Source organism: Antennarius striatus, chromosome 10 (assembly GCF_040054535.1).
Source record: "Antennarius striatus isolate MH-2024 chromosome 10, ASM4005453v1, whole genome shotgun sequence".
Classification (NCBI taxonomy): domain Eukaryota; kingdom Metazoa; phylum Chordata; class Actinopteri; order Lophiiformes; family Antennariidae; genus Antennarius; species Antennarius striatus.
The window spans coordinates 5,718,988-5,742,311 of NC_090785.1; the positions used below are offsets into that span (position 1 = coordinate 5,718,988).

The 23,324-nt window shown below is 37.8% G+C and overlaps 1 protein-coding gene across 3 annotated transcripts in view; it reads left to right on the top strand.

Annotated features, from left to right (window-relative positions):
• enox2 (ecto-NOX disulfide-thiol exchanger 2) overlaps nt 1-23,324 on the top strand; it is a 151,773-nt gene that overhangs the window by 56,812 nt on the left and 71,637 nt on the right. For all 3 annotated transcript variants that reach the window (XM_068325394.1, XM_068325395.1, XM_068325396.1), the window contains one exon: nt 17,374-17,520. In XM_068325394.1, the coding sequence (XP_068181495.1) occupies nt 17,374-17,520 (147 nt within the window). The remainder of the gene's footprint in view (nt 1-17,373; nt 17,521-23,324) is intronic.

Genomic DNA, 23,324 nt, shown 5'->3' on the forward strand with positions numbered 1-23,324 from the left:
AGTCCATGGAGATTGCTGTCTAACCTCGCCTGTCCATCACCATGGCAAACAAGAAGGGGCTCAGAGCTGATCCCTGATGCAGTCCCACCTCCACCTTGAACTCCTCTGTCACACCTACAGCACACCTCACCACTGTCTTACAGTCTTCATACATGTCTTGCACCGTTCTAACATACTTCTCTGCCACTCCAGACTTCCTCATACAATACCACAGTTCCTCTCTGGGCACCCTGTCATAAGCTTTCTCCAGATCTACAAAAACACAATGCAGCTCCCTCTGGCCTTCTCTGTACTTCTCTATCAACATCCTCAAAGCAAATACTGCATCTGTAGTACTCTTTTTTGGCATGAAACCATACTGCTGCTCACAAATGTTCACTTCTGCCCTTAGTCTAGCTTCCACTACTCTCTCCCATAACTTCATTGTATGGCTCATCAGCTTTATTCCTCTGTAGTTGCCACAACTCTGCACATCTCCCTTGTTCTTAAAAATTTAGTTATTTTATTTGTCACACGTATAGGCCCAAAACACACACACACACACACACACACACACACACACACACACACACACACACACACACACACACACACACACACACACACACACACACACACACACACACACACAGCCTAACCCAAGGGGCCTGTAAGCATGCAAATAATGGAAGGTAGAGCGGCAGGCAGCACCCTCATGGTGTGCCTAATGACCAACTTGTAAGGAGACGGTGCAGTGCTCAGGAGATGAACTCGCACCTCCCACTGCCAGTTCACACAACAAACTTTTTGAGCCACATGGGCCCTGAACCAGCCACCCTCCGGGACCTAACCCAACCCTTAGTGAACTGAGCTACTGCTGCCCCAGCGTGGCCGGAAGTGCATTTTTCTCATATCTGTACTGCAACTCACTGCACCGATAGCCTTTGTATGTGATTATAAAAATCCAAAATCATGAAACCTCACTGTCAAGCCTGCACCCTTCAAAGCATAGGTCTGTAGAAGGACAGACCTATGTTTTGAAAGTATGTCAAATATAAATATTGGAAATTTTTCCGAATTTAATTCCTAGAAATATACATCCCCAGTTTCATTTTTTTTCTTTGTAAAATCACTTAAATTAATAAAGCATCTCTCTATATTCTTTGACCTCTGTTTGCGCCGACAGACTAAAACTTTTTTTTTTTTTTTGGCATCTTGTAGTTCAGCCAGCTTCCCCTGCTGCTGTTTGTTAGGAAGGTTATTTAGATGATCTGTCTGAGATGTTTAATGTTGTTTAATGTTCTTGCAGGCTGTGACCTTAAGGGCATATGCTGACAACAGCTGACTCAACATCATGGCTATGAACACAGCCATTACAGACAGGGAGATAATTGGATTCACAAATCAGCTATGGATCTGGGTTTATAGTGGCACCGGACTTTATGGATCGTATTTCAGAGACTGGTGGGCAGTTTGTCAAAGACTGGAATTGGTAACGAGAAACCGGTCCAAGAGGGAGAGTCAGAGGAGCATCCAACCTCCTCTGATGGAGGAGGGAAACAAGTGTTTATAAAGACAAGTATGGAACTTGAAACCGGTGCATGTTCAAACTAGCTATTATAGCTCGGGTTAAATTGACTGAAATATTATTATTGATTTTTTGCTTGAGTTATCTATTGTGTCTTTACTGTCTTGTTTTCTTACTGCCTTTCTCTTTCGTTTTATGTTTGTAGACAAACCCTGAGGTTGATGATAAAGTGTTTGTGTAAGCTGGATTGGGTGGGAGGAAAAGCTGATGAAAATCTTCTTTCTGTCTTACTCTTTGAGAGCTGAAACATTGTTCCGGCTCTTAGTCATGCTTTCTCTGCTTGTCCCAAAAAAAGTCATGGAGGTAGATCGATATGAAGATTAATTACTGTGTCCAATTCGAGGGCTGCAGAAAAGCGGGCATTTTTCAGACCTGGACTGAGTGTCCTCATGCTTTTCATTGTGACGAGTGGTGAGCTTGAGCTTGTTAGTAGGGTCTTTCCCACCAAAGATGTGCCATGGAAAAATCGGAATGGGCTCCAAGAGTAGTGGTAGGGTCAGCAAAATGTGTCCATTATCATTTGTTTAAACTTTAATCGTTCTCTGAGATATCAGAAGTGGAGAGGGATAAGTTATATTTTTCTCTTACACTCCCTGTATCTGGTACCATATCTGATAACACCAAATAACAACTTCCGGCTTAAACAATGTCTCTTCCAGTAAAATTGAAAACAACCTATCTTCATAAAATTGCATTAATTTTGTGAACTTCTTTACTTATCTATTGTGTTGAAATGTGCAATCAGACATTTTGCCAATAAATGAGCAACATGTGTTCAGAATAGGGAAATTTGGCCAACAGCAAAATGATAAATTCCTTCCTTAAAGGCCACTGTAAAATTCTGATATTTTACAAAGGTGATGATTTGTCAAGTGTACCTGAATCAGTCAGAATCAAGGGTTATTAGATTATGAAATGTAATTCCTGACTTTATTGCTCCTGACGGCCCCTGAATATGTTCCAGTATCTATGTGATTTTCCAACTTTTTGGTTTTATTGGCAATTTTCATGATATTAGTGAGAAATGTCTGTTTTATTGTGGATTTTTATACATCATTGTCTATGTAACTTTTTACTGTGTTGTGTTTTGTGTTGCTTATACCTTAGCCAGGTCTTTCTAGAAAAATATATGTATTTTTTTTTAAATCTGAGTGACACTTGTTGGTAAAATAAAGGTCAGATAAAATGGATTAAAGAAAATGGCTGAGAAATGGAAACTTGAAGTGCTATTGGCTTTTGATTTGATACTGGTTTTCTTTTGTATCAAACGGACTTACTAATCGATTAAAGTTTAGTCGAGCAGCTTACTGTTGAATGTGATAACCCGTCATATGTCTTTCATTTAACTCTGCTCTTTTGTCAGGCATCTTTGTGTGGGCAGTAATAAAGGTGTTAAAATACTCAATGCAACACGCTACTTTCCCAATAGACACAAATGTCAACTTAAATGACAACATCATTAATGACAGTGGTCTGACAATCATGCTGGTTTCCTTTCCCTGTTGAGAAGAATTATTCGAGTTACAGTCGCTTGTAAATTCAAAGTCAATAATGTGTCCCCCATCCCACCCGCCACCCCAAGAAACACGGAGACAAAGCATTCATTTCTACTTGCCAGTTCACACACAGCCCCCTTTCAAGTCACTGTTGGAATGAAGCTGTCAGTACTAACAACTGACAATTATGTATGTGTGTGCTCGTGTATGTTTGCACACTTGGAGACTGTGTTGACTCAGTGGAAAGAAGTGTTGCAATTTAGAAAACTGTCTCATTCTTCTGCCTCTGTCAAATGTGAGTTAAGAGATTAAGAATTATTTTGCAAAAAAGTCCTGTCTTTAATGTTATGGGTATTCATTTGTTGACAAATTACAATTCTGGTTCATGAAGGTTCACTCAACTGTTCAAAACTCACTCATGTTAAGTTTATTAAGGGTGCATCCTATCTATAATCATATGGTTTTAGAGTTTTAAATTGTGGATGAGATCATATTTAATATTTAATCATATTTAAATATTTTTTTATGAAGAGTTAGATCATTTTTACAAGTGACTCAAAATTAAATCTTGATTAAGGTTTTGTTTAGTTTAACAGTTGGATATATTTGTCACTGGGAGTAATTACCACGTATTAATTAACCTTCGTCATGACAAATACGTTATAGGAAAATATTACTGTACAATTTCTTGTGCAATCAATTTGACATCGTCATCTTGTTCCTGTCACACCATATCTTCCTGCTTCCTCCCTCATCACATCAGCCATTAATAATGTGTTAGTATTGTCCCTAGTCTGTCTTCAGTGGTGAGTGATGGGTGAATGGCACAAGGAGAGACAAGAGATAGAGCAAAGAACAATGTGAAGGACAGCAACTTCTCAGCCACACTAGCCTATGGCATTCCCCTGCTTCTTTACCTATGGGGCTTCGTTTATTTGTACTTTGCTAATAATTAAAAAGGGGAGGCCACTCATCGACGTCTGGTCTTTGCCCACATTTCTCCCCTAACCATCCCAAAAGACCACAGAAATTATAGTTGAGTGGCATGAAAACCTGCTGTCGTTATGTTTTGTTGGGTTATACAAGGTTTTAGTCATATACCCAGTTTTGATTTAAAAAATACATTTGGTATGACTGACTTATATATATAAATTACTGGCATCCTGTGTGGAGACTGCAGGTAATCAGAGCAGTGGAGATATACTGAGAAAAGGTTTTGATGTTGAACTGCCATCATCAGCCTTTTCGAGCAGACCCTCATTAGCTAAGACCAACACCAAGAGAACAGGCAAGATGGAGATACTGCTTCAACTGTAATTGGAAAAAAATGGTCTTCTAAAAGCAATATAATTTAGGAATAAGGAAATTCATTGAGTGAGATCAAGGTGGGAAGCACATTTAGTTTCTTGTCTGGTGAAGTGAGTTCTTCTGTATAAGAGGCATGCCACAGTGGCTCATTAATGAGAATGTAAGTGAGAATTTAATGCCCTGGAGCTGTAAACTACTTCACTGTGGAATCGACCAAATTTTAGATGAAAAGCTTTCTGTGTGACTTGGCTGAAAATCATTAAGACAAAATAGTGTTTTAAATCATTGCATGGACTTAATGCATAGCCTTCCTTTGTCACTTCACTGTCACTTTCTTTGTTATTCTCTCCTAGACATTTGATCAGTCAGCAACCAAATGAAAAGTAAAAAGAAATCTAAGAATTCCTTTGGTTTGACCGTTGTTGCAAACATTTGAAATGAACTCAGGATAAAGCTCAACAAAATATAGTGTTGTGGAAAAAGTTTGGACCCCCTCCTGGTTTCTTTTATATTTGTGTGCGTCTCACACTGTGCTGACTTAGGTTGTTTTTTTTATGTTTTTATATTTTCAGGTTTCAAGATCTGATATATTTTAGTATTGGATACACAGAAAAGTAAATGCAACCGGGATGAGTCTGTATTCACAAGACCGTAGATATCACAGGTCCACTGCAGGGGTCTTTATGTAATTAAAATTTCAATAAGTCAGTCATCCTGCTGGGGTCTCAACAGTTAGATGTCTACAAATGAAGGCTCATTTTCTCTGCCACACCAATCAGTAATTTAGTTCACATTTAACTGAACTACGTGTACAATGTTATCAGGTTTGCATACATACTAAAAGTGCCTTAATAGGACAAATTGTTCGAATTTCCCCTTGAATTTTTAATTTTTAAAAAATGTCCTGTACACTTTTAAGTCAAATGGCAAAATTATTTTAAAAGTAAGAAACCCTACCAACTGGAAATACAAGCTTAAACTACGGTTAGTCTTGTATTTTTCAGTGTAACTTTTTCAGAGTCAAATATTTGTTTCATTGCCAGTAAAATGATTTAAAATACAATTAGGTCACTACTAATATGCCATTTTTTAGTCCATGTTTTGTTTCATTGCCAGCCTTTATTTTAATGCCAAAAGTCACTCACTACTCTGGCTCAATACCCTGGCTCCTGATGCGGGGACCTAGCTGGTGGTGCCACATAATGACATACTGTATATGCTTGTTATTGTTTGAGGTCTCTAGAAATACCAGTTTTTGTAAAGAGAATTCAAGTTGTTGTGTATTTGCTTGTTTGTTTTTAACTTTATACACTTCATTTTTTTACACATAATTCCATCTTTCACTATATTTGCAATTTTTTTCTTGATGTTATTTCCCCAAATCTATTCCCAGCTGAACAAACCCATGAACATGTTCAGGAAAATGTATGTTGTGGCTGCAGAAATAAAAATAAATCAAGGAAGTATTGCACTCATAACTTTACATCAGACACTGAAAAGGCCCCCCACCCCACCCCCACCCTGGCATATGTCTAATGTATTCAGTTTTTTTCATGGATAAATGCTTGGTATGAAAATATAGTTCTTTGTTCATTACTTTGGTGTAATGGCCTCTGCTAGGCTTGGTTGCCTTCTCTATAACTGGATAAGTGTGATCTATAAACTGGCTAATTGCCTTTGCTCTGATTGCTTCCATGACCTGGCAAATGGCCTGGCTGGGAGGGTCATTTCCTGTCCCATTTCACTGATATCCATCTGGGAGACTGCAACAAAAGAGAGAAAATTTGATATTATTAAGATTATTTCTCAAATTATTACAGCTAATCCCTTGAGAGATCACATGGAATGTGCAAACTGTTGGGAATGTAAAATGATTTCAAAGCAGCTAGCTGCTAGTTATTTTAGCACTTAAGTATGTCATGCGATCTATATTTGTGACACAGCCCACTAAGTTAGTATGAGAAGAGAGCTACAACCATTTTCCATGCCCTGGCTTATGTGGCATTAAAGCGCGAGAACAAAAAAGAGAGCGGATTCTAATTAAGTTTAGACTTCATTCTTTGACATAATATTTCTTAACTGCTGTCAGAGCAAACTGATTCATAATGTTGATAATATTGCTCATGCTGCAGTTTTGATCCAATGCCAAATAGATGACAGAAAACAAGATTAATATGATATCTATGTAAGTTAATACAAGTAGCCTTTTTGGTAATGATTATACAAGCTTAAACTCTCCCTCTTGGGCATTTTTGCAGTTTTGTTTGAATTTCTTTTGGATCTAATAGAAATAGCCTTTAAAAAGTGGAAATGTAGTATTTGACAGAAAGTGAAGGCTGGTTAAACAGAAACGGATAGCTTGGTTTATTTACAGCTTGTTTATAAACTTAAGATTTAAATTTCAAGAAGGGTTTCAGTGACAGCACGAAGCCATCGGGTCGCAAAATGTGTTCTATTCTAATCCTTGCTGGCACAAACAGGCAAAGCAAGTCAAACTTGACAAAGTAATGCTGTGATGGAACATCAGTGCGTAGATGGGAAGGCAATTTCATGAGGAGTAGCTTACAGATCATGCCTTAGTAGGATGACAGTATCTGTTAGAACTCTCTCCAAACAAGCAAATCTTTTTTGATTAAGCAGTTCATCTTGCTTGTTTTCTTTGTTTTCCATTTTCTTTATTTTCATTCTAAATATTTTCAGACCCTCTTATACTTCCATTCTCCTCTTATAAAAGCCTTAATTACTCTGTTCCTAAAATGACTGCATTTAATGTCTTTGTTCATCCTCTGATTGGAGAAAACAGATTTCCACACAGCACAAGAAAGAAGAATCTACATTCTGTTTGTAGTTCAGTCAAAAAAAAATCATAGCAAAATCACAGCATCGTCAACTTAAAACTGTCATCACAACTAGGCAGCAGTAGAGGATCTTTCACCTGTTGAATGTTTAAAAGTGGTTACACTTATTCATTGCTGGGCTGCAGTAGATAGTAGTACATTACCATCTGCCTGGCTACATCTGGCCCATAGAAAGTTGTTAATTAATTAAATAAATGAAATTGGATGAACCAATTTCATTCAGAAAATGTACACGTCGAAAGCCAAAAAAGTGCCAACATTAATCTTGCGTCTCCAGATAAGTTTCATCACCTCCTCCAGCATACTTGCGTATTTAGATTTTGATGCATTGCTTTTCCTACAATGACACTTTGTTCATGAAGTTTCCACCAGGGATTACATTAAAAGATGATTCACTTTACCTTTTTTTCTTTTTTCAATTTTTCTGTCTTTCAAACGAGTCAGAGCTTATCCTTAGCACACGCCAGTGGAAACCCTAGACATCTGAATAAATCAAACAAATCATTGTGTTTCTAAGTGGGTGTAACCTCGTGTAACCCTAAGTGCTCACAGCCTCCCCAAAGTAAAGTAAAGATGTTATTTCAAACTCTTGTGCCGCCTTTTTGATATTTGCTGTATTTAAGCCTTAAATATCAGTGTGCCAGTTTTCCTGATGTTTTCTCTGGTCATTAAAGGCTGGCATGTCTTTTGCTTCACTGGATAATTTCTTCAGGCACACTAAAATGCTTATTGTCACAATGACACTCCTTCTGTTTTTCTAGTGACAAAACAGCAAAACATGTCTGACAATGACTGATGACATTCTCTGCCACAGGGTTCATTAGCGCACTCATGTGTGAGTAAATATTATTGTCGTACACTCACTGCTCTGAATTTAGACATGTCTTTACTTAATGAAGGCAAAAACTGTATATGGAAATGCTGGAATTTTTTTTTCATCTTGCTACATAGAATATTTATTATCTTAAATTTTGGAGCTGATTTCAAGTTTTAACGGTGTTGAATGAATGAATGAATAAATGAATGAATGAATGAACACTTTAATAAACCCAAAAGGAAACTATTAACCTCTGCTTACACAGAAACAGATACATAGTTATAAAACATATGTTGCACAAAACAATATACAAGAATACACAAGAATAGTTATAACAATTTACAAGTAAATTGAAAGAAACATTATTCATTATTTTCAAGTCAACTTTAAATGATTTCTGCTGATGAGGACTAGTCATTAGCCATCGATATTCCAACTTGAGTTTAATTCTTGCTGAATGCCTGTCATATAAACTGGGTGAGCGGACATGGGTATTTACCAGACAGGGATTGTACAAAGATATTTTTGTGTCACTTAATGGAAACTGCTTTAGAAGCGTTTTTGGAGCTTGGCCTATTACAGGTAGTCCTCAAAATATGAACATCCAACTTACAAAAATTCATAGATACGAACATAGATTAATAGATTCCTTAACTTTCCTTAACTTCCCAAAACTGCAATACCTGAATCACCACCATCATGTGTTGATTATGAAAATATGTCGCCGCACAGCAAGGCGGTTCCAGGTTTGCGTCCCCTTCTGTGCAGAGTTTGCATGTTCTCCCCGTGTCTGCATGGGTTCTCTCCAGGTTCTCCGGCTTCCTCCCACCTCCAAAAACATGCGCTTCAGGTTAATTGGCTGTTCCAAATTAACCATAGGAGTAAGCATGTGTGTGCGTTTTTGTCTGTATCTCTGTGCGGCTCCGCGGTGCTCTGACGTCGCCCCCAGAGTTTCCTTGCCTCAAGCCCCCAGTCAGCTGAGATAGGCTCCAGCTCTCTGCGACTCGCTAAAGCAGATGGAGCGGAAGAAGATGAATGAATGTATTCAAGAATATTGCAATGTTTCTAGTTATAGATAGTGTGTAAACAAACACAAATGTGACATACTGACAAACTTGTTGATTCTGATGATCTAAGTGAACTTATTTTGTGACTTAAACTTCAAGAGATAGTGAAATTATGTTACCAGACGCCAATGAAGGCTTCAAAAAATCATGACGGAGATATGATCATCCAGGAGTTGCAAATTGTCCACAATTCAGCAATATCCCCATACTCATTTTGATCTCATTGTGTACTTTATGTGAGTCCATTGTTATTGTGAACTATTAGTGGATGAACCAAATCAAATCCAATTGACATCTTCCTCAACCTTTATACAGCAAATCAGATTTTCACAAAATATATTTAAAAATATGCTTGCATGTTAATGAGCTGTTATAACAAGACACCATTTGTGTCCCTCTTCGCAATGGAGATTGACATCAAACTTCCTAATAAGTACTTCAGTCAGCATTCTAGACTAAAATTGAGAGTTCCAGCAGATTGAGAGTGACAAGTAGCCATCTGGTAGTTAATTATTTTATCAAAACCTGTATGGTAACTTTATTCCAAAATAGCTTCAAGGCAAATACTTGGATTTTCTTTGTAGAATTGTCACTCAGGGGATCTGATACATTTAGATCGTCAATCAGTGTCAGTATTTGCAAAGAGAAGGACAGTGGAAGATAGGCACGCAAACAATACGGGCAACTAAAGATCTTTTTTTGTTTTTGAAGTATTAATTGACACTCTGGGGAATATGGTCTCTCATCTACTTCTTGAAACAAAGTCAGTCCTTGGGGATAATCTGGATTGTGCATAACAGGTGTGGGTCTGCTCTTGAAAGCCAATGTAAAATATTTTTTGCAAAGAAGTGTCACTCAGTTCAGTGTTGTGGATCGGCTATGACTGGATTCTTGTCTATTAGTACATTTTTATATGAATGTAGTGCAGATATATTTAAATGTATTTAATCATCTCCTAGTCCTCTATATACATTTTACACACAAACACACAGACAAACACACAATAAATGTTTTGGGGATTTTTAATAATTTTTTATAATGTATTCAAGGAACAGAAAATACAAAAATAAAAGTAGTACACGGAAGCTAGAAAGTCAAATAAAAACAACAAAATATGATGTAAAATGAAGAGATTTATGGTCAATCATGCAGTGACAAAATTGCCATTTTAAATGAAAAGAAATGACTTTTGCCTTCTTTAGAAGGAGAAATTTTATAGTGTCTGTCATTGGATTAAGCATCGCTTCAGCTGCTTATTGTAAATGCGCACTTGGTCAGCAAAAGTGTACATGTTCACCCTCAGAGACTCTAATTTGCATATCAGCAGTTCTCTAAGTCATAGCAAGTTTGGATGTGAATACATTTATGTGCAAAGAGTGAACTTACATTAAGTCAGTTGTTGTTTAAAGCAGCCAGACATGGCTGTACAAAGCTCACAAGTCCCTCATTAGCCGTTTCTCTGGAATGCAATAACACAGTGATATTGGCTTGATGTTTCCCTAACAGACTGCAAAGGGAGTCATGAGCATCCCCAAAGTCTTTAGCATAAGCTTGTCTGTACCTTGCTATAAAAATTCTACAATGATTGCCCATGTAGGCAAGGTATTCTTTTTAGCTAAGCTTAACTGTTGATTTCTTCCTCTGACCAAACACCTTACGAATCTTTCCAAAGGAGAGGACAGATGGTTACACCTTTGACATTTTTGGTGCCCTGAGGGCCACGGAAGAGAACAATTCTACTGGGCGTGTCCTAAATTTTAACTTGATTGCCCGCTGGCATGAGCTTCTTGTTGGCTCTTTTCTCCTAGGCTAAGCCTTGCTTTAAGAGAACAATTTGCATGAGTAAGCTAACATGACATCATCAGTTTCCGTGTTGTCTTGTTAACACATACTTGTGCTTGTTAACATAAATCAGGATTTGACAGGGAAAGCGAATTAGACAACAAATAAAAAATAATTTAAAAAAATCCTATCAAGTTTAATGAAAATGAGATGAGTGCGTGAGTGATTAAAGTAAATCAACCCTCAGTCAGTTCCTTGAGGCTTGATGGAATAACAGATGGGACCTAAGGAGGAATTTCTTGCTTGTCACTGATGTCATGACCATTTATGACATAATTATTGGTGGCAAGTGCTTATAGGCATTTTTCTGAACCTGAGTTCACAGTTAAAGCACAGCTGAAAATACTGACAAAGTGTTCTTTGCAGATAACATCATACAGAAATAAGTGTCTGTGTCTTGCACTTTACATATCGCAGTGTATTGGTGGATTTCAGGTGGAATAAATAAATGTACAATAAGATGTGTCAGAGATGGCATTGTTTAAAAACCCCATTGCAACCTCACTGAATAGATACAGCTTGTTTTTATTTCATTCAAGCAAACATTTATATCGGACTGAAGTGTAAAGTAGCTGTTTTGATTTCACCATTTTGCAACTTAACAAGTACCGTATTTTCCACACTATAAGGCGCACCTAAAAGCCTAAAATTTTCTCATAAACCCGTAGTGCGCCTTATAATCCGGTGCGTTTTATATATGGATTAATATTCATATTAATATTGGTTAAAAACGTGATCGCTGAAAAAAAGCCGGCAGTCTGGCCGCCAGTCACGCCGCATTCCGCCACCAGAGGAGCCCCCTCACAAGGCACTCGGGCCCACTCCCCCTAACAACGGTAGTCAAGGTGCGTCACCGAAGTCCCGGCTCTGACTGAGCTGCTCTCAGACGGTACAGCAGACTGTAGGAGCACCGGTGATTACGTAGCAAAACATACGGAACTTTAAACAATTCAATTAATAAAGCTTGACTGACTGACTGATATCAGTATTTCCTAACTATTTGGCGTCGGAAATAACCAACTTTAAACTTAATTGGTCTTAAAAATGCCATTGTGCTGTCATCTGGAATCTAGTGATGGTCCATTCTATTAGTCTGTGGAAACACACGGAGAAACTGGCATAAAGGTGAATGAAAGACCCTCAAAGCTGAACTTCCAGCCTTTTCTGAAATTTCAAGAGCAGTCACTGCTAGACAAAGGTGTCTACTGTACTGCAATTGATATACAAATGTATTTGATATCTCTGGGGGGGCGGCGGAGGGGCGCATTCAGGCTTGTGTCTGTCTGCAGCGACGTGCGGTGAGATTCACGGCAGTGAGACACCGACATTAAAGTCAGTTCTAGGAGTGAAACAGCGTCATATTTGCCAGTAAATTAGCAGCCTGACATTAAAGACTTGTTAAAAAATTGTTTAGGACACACAGCAGCAAATAGCTGCACCTCACCTCCGACTGGACTACCGATCAATCGAAACAATATTTAATTAATAAACGAAGACGAACGTCGGAGCTTAAATATCTGCTTCGAACTTCAGATCAGGAAATAATCCGCTCTGTTCGCACTGACTGCACTCGTAATGAATTTAACCAGTTTTTAATGTCAGGTTTTTTAATATGCATGTTGACTTCTTTCTAAGATGGCAAAGTCATCAAATGATCAGGTTTCCTTGATGAGGCTCAGAATGGCTTATTGACATAACAATAGGGGCCATTCAAACGTAGTCAGGAAGTCATGAATGCAATCATGAATGCCTGAGCAGCGCGGCTCTATCTAGTGGACTGATTGCGCAACTACAGATGCTGCAGTTTATCAAATACATTTTATTCATTTTTTGATTGTGTGCGCCTTATAATCCAGTGCGCCTTATAGTGAGGAAAATACTGTAATTAGAGAAGTTTCCCTGTTTTGTTTTGTTTTTTATTTTACCATTTTTGACCAGCATGGAAAATGAAAATCTTTTTCTTTTAATAAATAACTGTGACTGACATCATCATCTTCAGATATTGCCCTTAACCGAGTTGGAATGTAGTATATATTAGTTTCTGACATATGATTGGTGTGTAATTTAGCTCATATTTTATATGACATGACTTCTTATTAAGCAAGTGAACAGATGGTGTGTAAACCACCGCAAATTCTATTTGGTAATAAACTTCTTTGTGAATACCACATAAAGGACTACACCTTGCATATCAAGATTCACACATGATGTCCAGGGGCATCATGAAGAAAATAATAACTGATAACTGCTTGCATGGGTCTGGTCCTTTCTTCCTGAAATACAAAAGGGAGACGGATGCTCTTGGTTCACAATTTTGTTTTGTTAAAGCCAAACAAACTGTGCACCTGTGCAAGAAATAATATTATCCATCCATTTCTTGTCTGAACTGCCCTTTGTCTTTGCCATTAATACACAGGAGGTGAAAAGCTTGGCTAATAGCCTGATGAGGATGCCACAGCTGCTTGGCATGCCTTCCCATCCATTGCTAAGCCACACCAGTTAGACACTTAGTTTATAAATCTGCTAAGGGCACTCATAAGATGACAGGAAAATACATTTTCTTGTTTTAGGAAGCTCGGGACATTTGCTTATTGTTCTCTGTCATTGTAAGTTGTACTGTTTTGATTGACACTCCAGTCTAAGAATAGCTTAATATCAATTTTGGTGACTGATCTGTGTAGAAACATTTTTAGCATGACCTAATGGGGGGTCTTGTGACTGTTTCATCAGTAACCTTCCAGGTGACCAAAAGGCTAATTTGGGATCCTGTTTGTGGTCCAGCCAGTTGCCCCCCAGCGGGATTGAGTTTTATAGCTTGACAGTTAGTTTACCATGTCTCAGAGCTGCTACTGTTGCAGTAATCACCATTGCATCATGGTTGTGAACGTTACTTTGATGTTAGTTATAATTGCGTGTTTGTGTGTCTATGTGTGTGTTTGTGTATAGAGACATACACATACATAAACAAATATACAGTATATGCGTGTGTGTGTGTGTGCATATATATATATATATATATATATATATATATATATGTATATATATATATATATATATATATATATATATATATGTATATATATATATATATATATAATTCTATATCTATATAATTCTCTAGAGACTATAGATGGAATACAAGTGCTATAGAGAACTTTAGCAAATGTCAAACTGGTCTGTGTTAAACCAATGGGGAATTGAGCCTGGAACAATGTGCAGCACCTGTTGTTGCATTACACTGGGAGAGCAGCAAAAGAAACTTAGAGGTATACTTCTCAGAGGTACAAAAAAGTAACGGAATTACAGTGCCTTTTTAAAAAAAAATTGATTCTAATTTTTTCGTCTATGCAAAGTTAATCAGGAACAGATTTGGTAATTGGTGATTCCTTCAAAAACACATTGCAAGGTCAGCATTTGCTTTCTTCACACTCTAAAATACTTTTTTATTTTTTTTGGGGGGGTGGGGTTATATATCAGGAGTTATTCTGTCTTTAAAATGTTTTATTTAATAACTCATAGTTTTGGAGTCATAGCTTGATAAAACAAGCAGATCATATCATTTCAGTATTGAGAATCTTCCCAGTTGTTAAATTTCCCCATGTTTGATAATGTTGGCTGGTACACACCCTGCTTCAATGATGTTCGTAAATCCGAAAAGATACACTTAGAGTCAGGAAGATCATTTGCATTTTATATTGTGTAATCAAATATAAATGAGATTGCTGGTAAACAATCTAATTACAGCAGGGTTACAAATTAAACTAGGGTGAAATGCCAACTCTTTTCCATTAATAGTTATCTCTACAAACAGCACAAATATATGAAATTAGGTACGTGTTCCCAATGAAAATATTCTACACCAGCAAAAAGTAGCAATGGTATTTTGGAAGAGAAAAACAAAAAGACTCTTCAGTACACCACAGACAGTCAGGGGAAATGTGGGCGGGCTGCACAGCTCCAGTTTTCCTCACACTTGGTGCACAAGAGGTGTGTCCGTGTGTGTGTGTGTGTGTGTGTGTGTGTGTGTGTGTGTGTGTGTGTGTGTGTGTGTGTGTGTGTGTGTGTGTGTGTGTGTGTGTGTGTGTGTGTGTGTGTGCGTGTGTGCTTACTGTCCAGACAACAACATAAATAAACACTTGAGGCTACGGTAACGCCCGTGAGACAAGGGCAGGCACAGCTGAGTGAAATGAGTCCAATGCAGACAGCTGCATAGATTTAAGGAGAGCGTGCAATATCGCTATTGAACCCATACACAATACATTACCTAATGCAAAAGAGATTCTCGTTGGCAAAACTTCAAACTTCTTGGTTATTGTGTTTATTTCACATTTGTTTGTATGTCAATGCAATCTGTCTGTACTGTAATTTTGATGTTATATTTAAGGGCAATTAAGCAAAAAGAACTTGTTCATGTCAGTTATGCACCTGTACTGCCTTTCTAAAGTAGTATGTCATTTTTGGGCATGTGCACTTTTAAGTGACATGAGCCCAAACACCACTCTACTATACATATGTCCATGTTTTTTCCCTCTGATGCTCTATGTTTCGTTTGGATATGTTACATTAACTACTAACTCCCAGAACCAGACATGTGCTTGGCTTTGTTTTTTAGAGCAGTCATGGCTGAGGTAGTGGCAGTCCACAGGATGGAGAAAACTGATCCAAAGCTTTAGCACTGCGCTCACAGCTACTATATTCACTGTTGACATGAACTCAATTGCAGGAGGTTTCCTGTGATGATACGCAGAACTCTCAGAAGAACAAATCAGCATATTATGTACTTGGAGCAGCTTCTTGAATCCAGTTATTTTGCAGTAGTAAATTACGCTTCAAAAGAAAAAATAATTTTAAAAGTCATAAAATACAACTATTTAAAGATGCATGTCCTTCCCCTACACCAAAATGTAAAATATGGGTCCCACCCAAGTGGTTAAACTATTTGACCTGCCTAACCTTTTGCATCACTCCTCTCAATCTCATAAATACTGAACAGTTCCTAATGTAGAATGACTAGAATTGTTCTTTTCTTACATGTACAGTATAATTCAAATGTGGAATGTAGACATTCAGATAGTTATATATCTGTTTGGGTGGATTCGTTGACTGCACTCTCAGTCTTTGTTCATTAATGGCTTTATTTTAGTTAATCATGATATAAATTTGAAGTCATGTAACTTAACCCAATGTTATATTCATGTACCTGTTGCACATGGCAGAGGGATTCCTCCTCTGTTCTTAGTTGTTTTTACTTAATAATATATAGAAATAATGAACGACAGACCCATTACTAAATAAATTATTTTTAATTTTCATTCCAAGAAAATATTTTAGCTTGTGTGAAAGGTCAAGAAGTTTATGTGCGTCTGAGATAGAAAATGTTGAAGGTTTTTTCATCAGCCAATTTACCACACCTCAATGAATGTATTCATCCAAAGTTGCAGTGTCTAAATATAATATGAAGAAAATAGATCATAAAGCACACAGATGAAAGTGAAACTCTTTAATTGTGATGTTGCAGGCATTTATAGCACTGTGAGTTTGTCTTAGTTTCTAACTGATTGGAGTTTCACGGACCTCTGGGCGAGCCACATTAATGTGGAGCTTGTGATCTGTTGTGTGATACAGGGAAACGGATCTATGCATGAAGAAGTGTCATGAATTTTTCATGAATATAGACCAAACCTCCCCAGGACCCTGTTCTGTTCTCGTATACAAATACATAACTCTTAAATGAGGAGAAGAGCTGGTACGTTAAGCAGAAGACATAAGTGGAGTCATTTATTTTGACTCCGGAGCAACCTCAAACTTACTTTTATTTTCACTTGTTATGGATAGACATAAATGTTCTTATTATCTTGAACTCTTACACTAAGATAACAGCAGCAAAATAGAAATGCTAAAAGGAGCTTATCTCCTCGCAGGTGTCTGATATAATTCATTTTACTGAATATCTGAGTCTGTTTTTTGTTTGTTTTTTCTTGTAGAGCTGAAACTACCTTCTCATCAGTCAAGGATGAGTAGATGTTTTTGTTGAATGCTGTTTTTTATCGTGATGCACTAGATCTCTCTACATTCAGAGTATTTTTTATGGTATTGCACCCTGATTTTTCAAATTACTGTATTTTTACCATTATTGTTTTGACCCTGTTTATTCTTTTAGAGGTTTTTCATTGAAGCATCTCTGTGTCTATCAGCGCAGACAAAACTTTGTCCCTTTTCCAGGTAGATTTTATATCTTAGTCCCCAGTATTTATTTTGTTTTTTGAACAATATTAATCCTGGAGGAAAATTGTGTAATATTGTGGCACCAGAACCCTGTGTTACTATTTTTCATGTATCTAGTGGTGCCCTTTGGTCAGGAGTCATTGCTTTGTACAGTGTGTGCTATAATAAGGCCTTCTATGTGTGTGTCTTCCAGGACTCAACGCTCTCTCCTTTGATCCAGCAACCAACAACGACCCTCTCCAGTTCAACGGTTCCAGTGGGCCTCTGGTGAGTGAGTGTCCTCCTCTGGAAAACACGGCTGAGAATAGCAAGAAGAGGAAGAGAGCCAGCCTGCCTCCAGGTACTAACAACTAACTTGCACCAGCACTGCAGGATTACTCTGTGGTCTCAAAGCTTTAGTTTTGCCCTCATCCATGTCAAATTCCAAATGAAGGTGTTGCTGAGATTCCGCTTCCCATTTACTTTCCAAACATTGTATCACATGCTGGGATGGGAATTGTTGGATAATCCTATCATTTGGTGACAGGACAGTGAAAAAAACACAGCTTAGTTCAGTCTTTGTGGTTTTCGATTAGCTTGCCATGTCCTCAGGCTGCGGTTGTCTGGCCTGTTTGGAGGTCAGGCAGCTGCAGCAGGAATCTGCTCTGCTGAGATTATGTGCCTGGGTGTCTGTTATGTCGCTATCACTACCTGCCCATCAGCGCCTTCAGCTTTCCTCCACACATACACACACCAGTCGGTCACTTAAAGAGACACAAGCTTCAAGGGAATGTCTGCGTACGGTTGTGCTTTTGCATTAAATGCTGTGCCATAATTAATTTAGCAGTTAGCGGTTGATTTTCTGGTAATTTGTCAAATTTAAGAAAGAGTTTCTAATTGAAGAATTACAGAAGTACTGACTAATTAATTGGTTTGTACGCAATAAGACAAAGAGGCCTTGAAAATAGTTCGGTTATTCCATACTCTCGGCTTTCTCAGCAATGCAAAATGGTCTATATTAATATTCCACATTAAAAAGCTTTAATCAGCAATTCATCTTCAGTTCATCTTCACATGGACAAGTTCACATCTTGAAAAAGCTAATTACGTTTTAATTCACTGACCATGTCAAACTGTAATTGGATAATATATCAATTATTGTCCAACAAATTGTTTTAATACTGTTACACATTCAGATCTTATGTGAATGAGTTTTTAAAATGCAGTTTATGATAATGTTTATGTGTTATGAAAATGAAGTAAATAGAAAGTAGCTGCATTAATTAACAGAATGCTCACTGTAACTTTTGCTTCTTCAAATTCTTCAGTTCAGATGTTTTCTTGTACACAAAATATTTGTAAAACTCTTAAAAACTGCCAACAATTGTAGTACCAGTCATGAGAGTTATATTTGTAAATGTGTGCATGGCTGAAAGCCCGACAGAAAACCACATGCATTAGGAGATTGTCCCACTGGTGGACGGAACCATTTTCTAATTAATTCATGAATATAGCAAAAAAAAGACCACTCACTGCTTCTGCCATTCCTCGCCTATTTATTTTTATATAGGGTAAATGTATTTTGCAAATGTTGTTGCAATAACTTTCTAATCAAATCCCCATCAAGGATATGTTATGATTCTACTATAGAAAAGTGTACAATGACAATCTCATACTGTTGCAATGCTCATGAAAAGATTTCATTGCAGCGCTCTTCGAGTGTTTTTCATATTAGAACTGATTGTATTATGTTATCCATGTGTCATTAAACATTTGCACATCATAAAATCAAAAACAATTTCAATCGAATATAGGCATTTATACATTCTACAAAAATATAAACGCAACACTTTCTCTCAAACAGCATTTCTCTCAAACATTGTTCACAAATCTGTCTAAATGTGTGACAGTGAGAACTTGTGCTTTGCTGAGATAATCCATCCCACCGTACAGGTCTGCTACATCTAGATGCTGATCTGACATCATGATTAGTGCACAGGTGTACTTTATACTACCCACAATAAAAGGCCACCCTGAAATTTTCAGGGTTTTTTTTTTATTTTTGGGGGTCTGGGGAGTCAGAACCAGTCAGTATCTGGTGTGACCACCAATTGCCTCATGCAGTGCAACACATCTTCTTCGCATAGAGTTTATCAGATTGTCAATTGTGGCCTGTGGAATGTTGGTCCACTCCTCTTCAATGGCTGTGCAAAGTTGCTGGATATTAGTGGGTACTGGTACACGCTGTCGTATACGCCGGTCAAGCACATCCCAAACATGCTCAATGGGTGACATGTCCGGTGAGTATGCTGGCCATGTAAGAACTGGGGCATTTTCAGCTTCCAAGAATTGTGTACAGATCCTTGCAACATGGGGCCGTGCATTATCTTGCTGAAACATGAGGTGATGTTCATGGATGTATGGCACAACAATGGGCCTCAGGATCTCATCACGGTATCTCTGTGCATTCAAAATGCCATCAATAAAATGCACCTGTGTTCTTCGTCCATAATAGATGCCCGCCCATACCATAACCCCACCACCACCATGGGTGGGCAAATGCTTTTACCTTGCCTTTTCCCAAATCTTGTGGGAAAAGGTAATACAGATAGAAAGTGGTTTAATATCATTATGGGGAGGGTTCATAAACATTTAAATTAACATAAATAAGAAGATAAATAGTTTGTCGCTATCGCAGAATTCGTTAATCGCGTGTGGATCCTGGAACGCATTAACTGCGAGGAATGACGGTGCACTGTATAATTTTTTAGGTACACATCTCTGAAACCTGATGATCTATAATCATAAAACAAAAAGCAACTTTTTCAGGAACCCAGAGGAACAAAATGTGTAGGTCAGGGTTAAATGTTGAATTCAGTGGTATCGCGGGATGTTGCAGTCTCTGACTGCCTTGCTACACTTGCAAGACCCCAAATCAGAAAATGCTTTTATTTTTCAATGTTGTGCAGCTGCATTTTTTTTCCAACAATAGATTAAGACTTTAAAAGGGCACAGTCGACGCTGGTGTGTTGATGTGTCCCATGAGATGTCTTAGTCGTTCTGGACTTTGCCACCCCAGTGATGTATTATTTACTAATGAGCCTTACACCAACATCAAACATTAAACATCAAGATGTAATTAAGAGACCCTCACCTTCCATAAGCATTTGAACTTTAATTGTTTTTCTGTAATGACTGTTTGTCATTTTGCATTGTCCTTGTGATGAACTGGAGATTTAAGGAGGATGACATACCCTGCTGTAAAGCAGCATCAGCTGTGATTTGCACCGGTTTCCTTGCAAACATGGATAAGATAAAATTGACCACGGAAAATTGATAAAAGAATGAATGATGTTCTGTTCACTCCACCAGAAATTAGATACTTTTCATCAGGTGTCACTCTTTCACATCTAACTATGCAAGTAGGTCAAGGTACAATTTTGAATTCGGGGTGTCGCGGGATGTTGCAGTCTGTGATTGCCTTGGTTCTAGTAGCACCTGTTTTTTATACCATCCATAAGTATTACCTTGTGTTATTTTCAGAAATGTGTTTTTATCTTCAGTTTTAGAATAAATACTGAGATGAGATCATGTAACCATTGACCTGCTGTGTTTAATCTTAAGGTTAAGGGATTTATTTTTTGAAAATTGAATACAGAATTGCTAAGATCTATATTTTGTTGCTGTCCGTCCTCTTTCCTGCCTTAGTTGGCATTTTACAGTATTTCATGGAACACTAGTTCCATATGTCAGGGAATTTCTAGATTTTGTGTGCATGCGCAAGAAAAATAAAACACTGGGAGAAAAGCAGCTCCACATTTCTCCCGGAGGTTAAAATCTCCACAGGGAACCTTTAAGGCCGACAGTGACTATTAAGGCCTGATAGCAATTGGTTGCACAGCTGGTGAATAGCAAAGGTCCTGTCAACTTCGGTAATCCTGTGTGTTTTCACTCAGTGCACACAGTGCTGTTCTTGGAGCACTCCTCAACTATCATATTCCGTGCTTGCAGTAAAACTTGGGATGCATAATTAGGCAAACATTAAAACATTAACCCAAAGCAGATCATCATAATATATCACTTCTTTGACAGGGGAATCTCTCCACCCTGATTTATGATTTTTTCCCCCAAACTCTCCTTTTTCATTTGGGAGCATTTTAAGGAAGTCTTGTTGCCAGCAACCATGCAAACTATCTTGTATTAACATCAGCGTCATGGTCTGCCATTATGTTATTGTGTATAAATATTGGGTATAAATCCCAAACGTGAGTTTGGGAAACACAGCTTTGGACATTCTTGAGACTTGATCAGTCAACAAGTTTCTTCCCATTCTGCAGTTTACCATATAGACAGCTTCTACTCAAAAGTGTGATTCTCCTATCATAAAAGTTTTTGAAAATAGCTCTTTGAAGAAGACTTCATTGCTGTTGTCTGAGTGGGCTTCAGATATCCTTGTAACAAGGTTGTTTGACTGAAAGAAACATTGAGTAGTGACTACAATTTAGCCACATTTCCAGAACTGATTTGATCTGTATGGACTCATTTGACAGGATTAAAAAAATACCATCACTCTGTTCTTTTTTCCCCCCACTACTTTGGGTTAATGGAAATCAGTTATCTTTTACCACAAATACCACTTTGCAGATGTAGTTCTGACCAGTAATTGTTCTCTCACTGATCCAATCTCTTGCTCATTGATCTTTATTGGAAGCTAAAAGAGAGATGTTGAATAAAATGGTATTGATTCTTTTGGAGAAAGGTTAATGTCATTGAGGAAGAAAAAACACAGGTACATGTTTTGCAAGAACGTTGAGGAAGTGTCTTTTAAACATATGTACAATGATTACATGATATGAAAGTTTTGGGATTATTTTTTTCCTGGAATACGTAATTACACACCCTGTCTTTTCACTCTGGCCTCCTTGAGATGAAATTGTTTTCAGTCTGACTCACATTTTCTTTTTGGGACATTTAAAGCCCAGAATGAACTTCAGTTACCTGAATATGGATTATATTTTGTGTTTTAAATATTAAATGCATGATTGTGGGTTTTTTTGATGTTTTCTTTTAAATGCATTTTTCAAAAAATATTTAATTTGACCTATAATGGACAGGTAAAAATGGAAATAAGTAAATACCGGTAATGTAATTTGCTACTCAAGCTTTCAACGTATCACTTTGGATATGTGACTGTGTCATTGTTGGCGGGTCTGTTTGAACATTGTGCCCAGTACTGTGCTCAGGGATGTCAGTCTTTCTGATGCTGAGACCACTCAGATGATGTAGGTTGATGCTGCTGGATGGGAAACACATGACAGCCCAGCGTTTGAAATGAACTTGCTAGTTCACAAACAGGATGTGTGTAGGCTTGCAGGGTAGTTACAAGGTTAATGAGCATTCAGCCTCCAAGGAGCAGCTGCATACATCGGCAGAACTGTACATTCATTCATTCATTCATTCATTTTCTGATTGCTTCATCTGCTTGCGCGGGTCACGGGGAGATGGAGCCTATCCCAGCTGTCATGGGGGGTGAGGTGGGGCAAGCTCCGGGCACGACGCCAGTACACCGCGGAGATGGAACTGTACACCAGCACACCAAATAACTCCATAAGAGAATAGTGATTGAAATGCATAACAAGCTGCAAAGGGGGCCTGTCTTGCCTTATTCATCTGGGATTCCACTGCTTCACTCGGAACGTAACGGGGCAATGTCTGTACTGCTGCTCTGGGAGATGTAAAAAAAAAAAACAGTAATATGTATCAGTATGAAGAATGTTGTTTGCAGAATTGTACAGAAGAGCTGTTTCTTACCCTCCCCTAGCAATTACTTCCATCAGTTATATATATTTATGTATAATATCTATTTAATCCTCCTATAATGAAAATGTTGGTCAGAATTTTGACAGCGCTCATTGACTTCAAAGTGTGAGTTTGTAGACTTGTGACTTTGGAAACTAGTCAAGTGATCATTTTAATTCTAAAGATGGCAAAGAAAACTAGCAAATTAAAGAGGATTAAAAAACAACTTAATCACTTACCCAAAAGATGCACATTAATTTTCTGCTGACCAATCATTTCAGGGCTTGTGTAGATCAGGGGTGTTATTGGTCTTGTTTCATGTTATTGTATTCTCTTAATTGACAATCCTACTGATGATGAATTAAA